The sequence below is a fragment of the Crassostrea angulata genome, chromosome 9 (genome assembly GCF_025612915.1).
Source record: "Crassostrea angulata isolate pt1a10 chromosome 9, ASM2561291v2, whole genome shotgun sequence".
Classification (NCBI taxonomy): Eukaryota; Metazoa; Mollusca; class Bivalvia; order Ostreida; family Ostreidae; genus Magallana; species Magallana angulata.
Genome location: NC_069119.1, coordinates 3233823 through 3243609, shown reverse-complemented (window position 1 = coordinate 3243609; position 9787 = coordinate 3233823). Strand labels below are relative to the sequence as shown.

At 30.8% G+C, this 9787-nt stretch overlaps 1 protein-coding gene across 1 annotated transcript; it reads left to right on the top strand.

The window, feature by feature from the left end:
• Positions 1-548: 548 nt before the first annotated feature.
• Positions 549-2246, top strand: LOC128162519 (scavenger receptor class F member 2-like). The gene is made up of 5 exons (XM_052825754.1): positions 549-695; positions 1054-1200; positions 1547-1687; positions 1907-2047; positions 2158-2246. Exons 1-5 carry the CDS (start codon positions 680-682, stop codon positions 2175-2177), a joined length of 465 nt encoding a protein of 154 aa, XP_052681714.1. The 5' UTR covers positions 549-679; the 3' UTR covers positions 2178-2246.
• Positions 2247-9787: the final 7541 nt, after the last annotated feature.

The window sequence follows — 9787 nt, the reverse complement described above, 5'->3', positions numbered from 1 at the left end:
CCTCCAATAATAAACTCCAATGTTTACTGCCAGTCTACTATCAATTACAATTTCATTGTATTAATGAAAAAACCATAAAGTACTCAATTCATTGCTCCGAAATCGTTAACGGATCACATGTTCTTAAACAAAATGAGCTACCACCCCTTCCAGTCAAGTAAATTACCCACCTGAATAAGAAAATTAAAAAGATGATCCAACAATTCTAATTTATTGTAATGTTTAGTTTTTATTTATTAACATTAGTTTTATTAGTAAATGTACATTAGTAGCTGTTTTTACACTGTGTGCATGTAAATAATTTTTTTTACCTTGCCCACATACTTTAAAAGATATTTAAAAAATAAGCTCCAAATCTACATGTTTGTCAACAAAATCTACAAAGAGGTTAATCAGTACTTAAATTTGGTGATTTTAATATTGGTTAAATTTCACAAATAGCTAAATTAAACCAAATTAAATCCCCGCAAAAAAACCCCAGCTATACGGTATCATTGTACTTTTCTCACACATAACATATACGGCTGTCAAATAAATTCCAGGCTGTGAATCAAATCAGTATGGAAAAAATTGTTATGACTGTAACAACAGGTGTACAAAATGTGACATAACAAGAGGCTGTGTGTCATGCCTAGGAAAGTTTACCGGAGGTGAATGTGATTTATGTCTACCTGGTTACATGGGAAATAACTGCGGTAAGGTTCTTGTACCTCTTTTTTTAATACTGATTCTTAAGTAAGAACTGTTTCAAAAGTGTTTTTCCCCAAATCGGTTTTGCACTTTCAACATGCTGTACTGTGGTTTCATTAATATTTGTGGGTATCAATTTTGTTGGTTTTAATGGAAAGCATAGTATCAAGGATACTTCAATTCGTGGCTAATGATCCTATCAATACAAATCATATGTAGAAATTGCACTTCATTGAAAATTTATTTACATGGATCAAATTAACAATGAAATCCACAAAAATTAGTTTTCAACGAACATTGATAAAACCACAGTATATGATAAAATATATGCTTAAATTTCAAATCTACATAACCATTGTATAGAAAGAATATGTACAACTGGATGGTATGGACAGAACTGTAGCATGGAATGCAGTAACCACTGTTTGGATAATGATACTTGTTTTCATGTGAACGGTACCTGTCTAAGAGGGTGTGCCCCTGGATACAGAGGACCGACTTGTTCAAATGGTACGTAATCTTAATTTGAAATAATATCTGTTTCTCTCTGCTTTGATTTTAATTTCCTCAGAATAGTTTAATGAAAACAAATTGAAGAAGATAATGATGATAAGGTATCTAAATAAGTATTGATTCACACACACACAGAATCATTAATAGTAACAATAATCAATTCTAATGAATTGAAATGTGCTTTACTCTCGGGTGTGCATGCTTATATAGTGTCAGTACTATAACATATTTAATCAGATATTTGTCATAGTATAAAGAGCAATTTAGTAATGTGTACATAGCATGTGATCATTAACGAATTACAGTGCAAAAAGTATTTAAAAGCTTTAGTTTATACCTACAGAATGTATCAATGGATCTTACGGCCTTGGGTGCCTGGAAAATTGTAGTGGTAATTGTTTTGAAAACCAGACATGTGACTTTATTAGCGGCACATGCCAAAACAGTTGTAGCAAAGGATGGACTGGTTCAAAGTGCTTCACTTGTAAGTAAATATGACACGTATAACATTTTTTCTTTCCACGATTCTTAATTCATTTCAAAGATTTGTCATATCAATATTAAAAAAGTGCAAGATGATATTTTTACACTGAATAAAATATGAATTTCTATAAATAAATATGTCCAAAAATTAATATGGGAAGTAAAACGAAAATTGATATCTATTGCGGATTGATGTAGATGGATTTTTTCGTACTTTCAGCTTGCAGTAATGGCACATATGGTGAAAACTGTCGGTACAATTGCAGCGGGCACTGCTTACAAAATGAAACTTGTAACAGACTTGAGGGATATTGTCCTAATGGCTGTGAGATTGGTTGGGATGGAGAAGCGTGTGGCAGAGGTTAGAGAAAACATTATATGAATCAATGACAAAAGTATTGGTTTTCTAATTATCAAAAATTATTCTGTATATTTACATCCTCAAAGTCTGGTTCCCTCTATATCTTGCAGAAATTAATTGCAATTCATAGCTCTGTAGGAACTGACAGGACTGAAATCTACACGCCTGTTTATCGATTGATTGCGAATTTTAGAAACCTGGTTAGAAGCTGGTTATTCATTTTTTTTCTACAATGTTGCCATCTTTATATGCCGCATAAATCATCAAAGAAAACATTTTATTGTTTTTATTTTCTTCACAAAAAATGATAATATAACTTTAAATTTCAAAATTGAGCATGCTAAGTACGATGTTTTTTGTTGGTTACTGGAGGCGACTTTTTGAAACGCATTCATTTGACACCTTCAGAGGAAATAAGTGATTCAGATCTGAGCCAGCCATAATTAACAAAAATATGAATCTAAAACTATATCTAAGAAAGAAACCTTTATAAATAATTCAAAGGTCTTGCTTTGATTTAGAAACCGTAGTTTCCACACAAATTTATTTCGAGAATAATGTGGATTTTAGAATATTTTCAGCCAGATAATTGATATCATTTTGAAACATTCTGTGTAGAATGTCCTTCAGGGACTTTTGGAATCCACTGTGCAAGTACTTGTGGAGATGGTTGCAAGGATAGGATGTGTAATTCAGTAACTGGGACGTGTACCTTGGGCTGCAGCGATGGATGGATCGGTGACATGTGCGACCAAGGTTGTTTCCCCTTTTTTTCATATTAAAAATTTAATTTATTTTTAAAGCAAATGATTAACAATACTTACTGAACGACATTTGATAAATTATTATTATGATTTTACTGATAGACTTATAGCCTATACTGATAGGCTTTAATTTACTTATTCCTATGTACATATGTTTGTTCTCTATAATTCTTATAATTATCCAAATGCTATCGGTTCATGATATGGCATCAAAAAAACAACTTTTTCACGCGTTTTTCTTTTTTCATAAAACGGATTATTAAATGCAGTTTTCTTTCGGAAAGAACTAAGCGTAGGCTTGAAAAAGAATATTGTTAACAAAGATTCATCCACCTAGATTTAATAAAATTTATGTCACTGATAGGAATATTTGCTTGTTCAAAGCTGAACTCTTTATGACCTATTTGTAATAAGATAGAAAACGGATACTGGATTAATTTTGATTTCATAGCATTTCTAAAAAAGAATTTTCACTCAGAACAAAATTGGTTTCTTGTAAGACTAAGTGAATATTACAAGATAACAAGTTCCCATTTTTCTTAGAATATTTTATCATTTAAAATTGTTGATTTTTTTTTCAATCAGCGTGCCCTGAATACAGTTTTGGACGGGACTGTTTGGAGAAATGTGGTAGATGTGTAAACAACACGTGTAATCACGTGAACGGCTCGTGTAGTGGACCTTGTCAGGACGGATGGGAAGGGGAGGGGTGTCTACTGGCTAAAGGTAGTGCTTAAGATTAAACATAAATTAATGACCTTATGTTTATCAAAGTAAAACACATTTAGCCGAAAAACGGCGAATACGACGAGCTGTTTATACAACTGTTAAATTAACACAACGGCGTGTTGTGTGTTAGCGCAACGGCGTGTTGTGTGTTAGCGCGACAGCGTGTTGTGTGTTAGCGCGACGGCGTGTTGTGTGTTAGCGCGACAGCGTGTTGTGTGTTAGTACGACAGCGTGTTGTGTGTTAGCACGACGGCGTGTTGTGTGTAAGTGCAACGGCGTGTTGTGTGTTAGCCCGACGACGTGTTGTGTGTTTGCAAGATGGCGAAATGTGTGTTAGTGCGACGGCGTGTTGTGTGTTTGCGCGACAGCGTGTTGTGTGTTATCACGGCAGTGTGTTGTGTGTTTGCGCGAAAGCGTGATATGCATAGTTGCATTAGCGCGATGGCGTATTGTGTGTAACCGCGACGACGTGCTGTGCAATGTTGCGTTAGCGCGACGGCGTATTGAGTGTTAACGTCACAGTGTGATGTGTGCTGGCGCGACGGCGCGTTGTGAGAAGTTGATTTTGTGAGACGGCGTTTTGTGTGTTAGCGCAATTACTATTTTTTCTGAACACAATACAAATAACCCTTTCCAGACACCTTATCAAGATGCTTTGGTCACAATTGTTATAATCAAAAATTAGGAATAAACATAATTATATTCGATATATTTTGTATCTATAAAAATTTATCAGTAAAATGTGTATACGTACTTTTAATTGCTGATGCATCTAGCTCATCCAACTTGTGTTATGACAGATATTTTAAAAAAAAACATATTTTCTTTTTATGTGTTAAAACTTTTAAAAACTTACATTTATTCTTTCCTTTTCTTACTTTTTTATGATTTGATACCAGAACTTGTTCACATTTACTTAAGGGGATGAACAGACATCTTGCACATGTGAAGATAAGAATGTCAACTTTTTGAAATTGCTTGTTTCTGCTTGAAACTGACCAAAACTGTTTTTTAAAGATTAAAAAGCAAAAGATATGAGATTTTAGATGTTGTTTTGTAAAAACAATTTGCATAAAAAGAACAGAACAATGTATGTTCCAATCCCTTAGAACACCTGTCGAACTGCGCAGCTGCAAACTAATTTTAAAGATTTAAAAATTCTGAAAAAATATGAAAGGAGTTAATTGGTGTCCTTTTTATAACCATTTTGTGAGAAAAGGTATAAATCTTGCATGTTAACTAAGTCTCTAAGTCTGTATCTTAGTAAGTTCTTTTTACAAGTGGTAAAAGGGTCAAAGGGTGATTGTCTTAAATAAATGGTAAACTAATATTGTTCAATGAAAATATTTCTTAAATGGACTGCCATAGATAAATATATATGTATCTAATTAGAGTTGATAGTTTCTAAAACTAATTTTAAGAACAGGATACACAATTTTGAGACAAAGGTACAACTTAAATAACCAGGCTTAGACTTCTTTTCTTTAACCAATGGTTGCAGAGTATACAACATCGACCATTTTACTATTTTTCAGATTTTTTAATCTTGTGTTTAAGTCTGTAGCTGCACAGTTCTAAATGATTGAATAGGGCATTGTTCTGTTCTTGTCTGAATAATCTGCATACAATTCAACATATAAAGCCTCATATCAATTGTTTTTGTTTATGTTACCATGAGTTTGGTCTCTTTTGAACAAAAAACAAGCCAATTCAAGAAATGTTTACATTTTTATCCACAACTGTACAAGATGGCCGCATATTTCTCTAAACTACATAAAATTTTGTACCGACGCTATCATTAAACTATTTGCAAAAACAATTATAGCGAAAAATTTAAACCCTGGAAAAAAACAATTAAAACATTTACTTTTAGATGATTTAGAATCGCCTCTTGAACGTTCGTACAGTTTTTTATTGGAACCGGTGGCTGGAACAGGAGCATTGGTGGTTATTATAGCTGTAGCTGCTATCTTAATCTTTTGGTATATGTTCTTCTTCATCTACCTTCTTCAATGCATGTATTTATATATCTACCTTGATTTGTTTTTGCATATATATTGATTTGCTTAAAATCTTGTGTACCATTTATTTATTCTTTTTTTTTTTAAGAAATGAAAATTAAATTTATTTTGCTGTTGTAATTTAGAATAAAATGTTCTTTAATATATTTTTAGATTTGATAATTTTTGCGATAATCTAATTTTAGAATCTTTTGTTCACATCGGGGAAAAATATGATATGTAGAAATTTTATATTATTTGCCATCATAATCTTTAAATTACAAAGCATGGCCAACACCATCAAAATAAGACAGCATATTTTCCCTCATGTGTGCAATTAATGAGAACAGATAATTGTACAGTAATTTTTTAAAGAATTTTTTTTTAGGATACGACATAAAAAGACTCACTTCACCGGAAAAAAATCTGCGCATGCTGATAAAAAAGGCCAGCCATTTTACATTATTTTTTTAAAGTTCAAATATGTATATTGTGTAGAAAAAATATAAATTTCGTATATTTAGGGAAGATGTAACATTTCATAGTAAAAAATCATTGATTCCTTCCAACACGCTTTTTGCTCAGAATCAATCTTTCTTTTACCGACTGTGCAACGATTCTCCGGCTTTCAATGAGTTATGGTATGACTTTTCTTCTCAAGAGAGTTGACGGTTTATTTCCCTTGTCCGGTTGTTGTCTAGACAATTAACTGAGAGATATACTTTTTTTATATACTGTGCTTTTAAAATTTGGTAATGATCGTAATATGTTCTTCAGATCTTGAACAAGAGATGCCCCAACACCCGGAAACAAGGTTGTTTAATGCAGTTTAATTTTAAATTCATGTTATAAAGGTGATGATTATCTCACTGAGCAATACTATTATTGCAGCTGTTATCATATTTCTTCATTTTTGTTATCTTAAAGCGGAACATACGAGAATCAGGACGGTTTTTCGAGTTCAGCAGAAAGACGAAAACTGTCTAACAATCTCACGGACCGGTATGTTTAATCTGTTAGTTTGTACCAATGCCGAATAGAATTTTAAAAACATACTTGAATTCTTTTCCTTTCTTAAACAATTTAAGAATAAATCCGTTTTAAAATTAAAATTTTCGAGTTTTTTTAAAATATTTGTTCATATATATTCTAGACCAATGTACGAAGTGTTAAACCAAGGTGAAAGGTCAACAGAAGAGTATGATACCTTGTCCAACAATCACACGGACCAGTATGTTTTTTATACCAATGCCAAGTAGAATTTTAAAAACATACCTAGCTGTTTCTCTTTTTCAAACATTTGAAGAATTATTCCGTTTTTTAAATTGATAAATTGAAATTTTCAGGTTTTTTTTTTAAATATATTTTTCATGTATATTTTAGACCAATGTACGAAGTGATAAACAAAGGTGAAAGATCAACAGAAGAGTATGATACTTTGAAATTATAAGGAAATTAAAAAACGAGACATACATGAATTAAAATAAAATGCCTATTCATTATATATATGTAGAGAGAGAGAGAGAGAAAGAGAGAGAGAAAGAGAGAGAGGGTTTTTTTCATTGCGACGTCATATTTGGTATTCATGTGAATGTAGTAAGCACTTAACAATGTTGCACAAGAGTATCTGTGTTGACAATCATCTGATTGATCGTAAGTAATATATATATATATAGATAAATCCAAGAAAAACCTCAGTGGTCGGTGAAATATATATAAAACTTAAATAAATGAAAACACAAAGATCGAGTAAAACATCTTTCATTTTCTTCAGATGTTTTACAATACTAACATGGTAACGTTTGTTATGACGTCATAATAGTTTAACGGCGTCTTCAAGTCTTTGAATGACGTCATATTTAAGTTTTATATATATATATATATATATATATATATATATATATATATATATATATATATATATATATATTCAAGATAGTTGTGTATGGATATTAGATTATAAAGAATTTTAAGAGTTTCAGAGATAATTAAAAGCGGAATCTCATTCAAAACTCACAGGTCTATTGGTGGATATTTGTAACTAATTATATTTTTATAACTAAATTACTGTTATCATGATAGGTTTTTTCTTATTTTTGGCTGATCAATTGTTCACATATTAGAGATGTTCATATTACTTTAATTTTTGATAATCAATGCCAAAAATACCAACTGTCAAACAGTCATTTAACAACATAATGTTGCATACAGGGTACTCATATTGTTCGACTAATTTTTTCTATGATCATCACAATTTAAATTTTTGGTATTGCAGTTCAACTGTACATATACAGAATGTATTGTGTATTTTGTTTTTTGTGAATTCGTGATAAAAATAACAGCTTTTTAATGTGAATAAAATAAATCATACCTTGCTTAAATTTTTATAATGGCGAAAATACACCAAACAGGCATAGGTACGTATTCTTAACAATGCAATCGATCAATAATAGGGTTATTTTGTATAATCGATTACTATTATTCCTCGATAACACTCATTTTTACCTTGTAATCGATTGTAATTAATTACTTTTTAACATTTAATTGATTTATAATCGACTACTTTTTTTTTTTTTATAAAATCATTAAAATATGAAAATCTTCCTCTGAACACATTGTATAATATCTTTTCAAGTTGGTTTGGTTTTAAGGTTAAAGAAGTTCGCTCCTTAGGTTTTGGGTAGCCATTTCAGGTCACCTCTAGTCTGAAAATTCTGCATCACATATTAATTATAGTAGTATATTTATATTTCACAATGCCAAATAAACTATATTGAATAAAACTGGGTTTTTTTTAAATACATTTGTACCGAGTTTAGTAAGGGACTATATTTTGTGCCGGAAGTTTTCAAGAAGGAAATGGACAATTTTCGTAATCCATTAGTTTAAGAGGACTGTTTCTTAAGCTTCCTAATTTTATAGCGCAGACCAAACTTCTAGATAGTTTGTGTATTACGATATATTCATGATGTTCTAAAAAACATATCTAAACAATATTTTGATATTTCTATCGATACTTTTGGCATATTTATCCTATATTTCATATAAGTTAAGAAAAATATTTTTCAATTTTGGCAAAAATTTAGCATATTTCGTGCTATTTCTCATATTTTTGAGATGTGACCCCTACTTGTTTTACTTTTAAATGAGACATTAAATGTATGTCTATTTGACTGTATGCCAAGTTTTGGAAAGATGACATAACTATAATTTCGTTTATTTGCGTTATAAATTGATTACTCTCAAATTTTGTAACACTTGTTGTTGTGTTCATTATGTATTGGCAGTAGAAGCCACCAGTGAAGGAAGAATTTTTAAACTTTGACGTAGACTTTACTTTTAGAGTCACTACTTGTGTTCAACTTCATACTATATTAAAACCATAACTAAATAATAGTTCAAACTATAAATATTTGTTTGATTTCTTCAAATTACGAATTTCTATGTCCCGTTTTAGCAAACATTGCAAGAAGAATATCATTTCGGTTTGGGGCTCAATATTTTTGAAAATTGGCACAAGGGATGGGTTACAGATTAAAAAAATGAACATAATAGGTCTCATCTATATATCCAAGTGGTTTCCAGATTATTGAAATTACCTTAATTTCAGTTGCCAACCTCCTTAAAGGTGTATTTTGATTATGAAAGATATGATAATTTGAGACTGTGTATTTCAATCTTGATAAGACGATATTTCATAATTTCTAATACTAGTACATGTACTTGTGTTAATTCAAATGTGAAATTATAAGCAATTTAGACAACTAAGTCTTTTAAATTTTGTAAACGATTTTTTTGAAAGTTTACAGGAGAAATCTTAACCTTTCAACTTAAGCTTCCGCCATCGTTCTGTTTTTATTAATTTCTTGAAATTAAAATTTGATTGAGTTTTTAGGGAATTTTGAGGGAACCTTGCTTCATGATTTGAATAAATTGTTCTTAAGCTTTTAATCATGGTACACGTAATTGTTCTAATATATACGACACAGAAAAAATCTCAATTCCCGCGATGAGGCATCTGTTTCGTGTATATTTTCTCAACATTTCAGTGAATACGGCGATCATTAAACTTATTAGTTTTTGTTTCTTACATGCTTAGGTAAATGGATATAAATGTTTAAACTTTACTATCAATTTTATCAAAAAATAATCAGACTTTGTTAGATTTCCAGCCACTTCATTTTGTTATTAATTCAAAGAATCCAAATAACAACAAGAAACAAAGTAAAATTAAAACTGTTTATCAT

Coding starts and splice junctions, on each gene's coding strand:
- LOC128162519 (XM_052825754.1), top strand. Junction 1,201..1,546: donor AGGACCGACTTGTTCAAATG/GTACGTAATCTT, acceptor TTATACCTACAG/AATGTATCAATGGATCTTAC. Junction 2,048..2,157: donor TGGAGAAGCGTGTGGCAGAG/GTTAGAGAAAAC, acceptor TATATCTTGCAG/AAATTAATTGCAATTCATAG.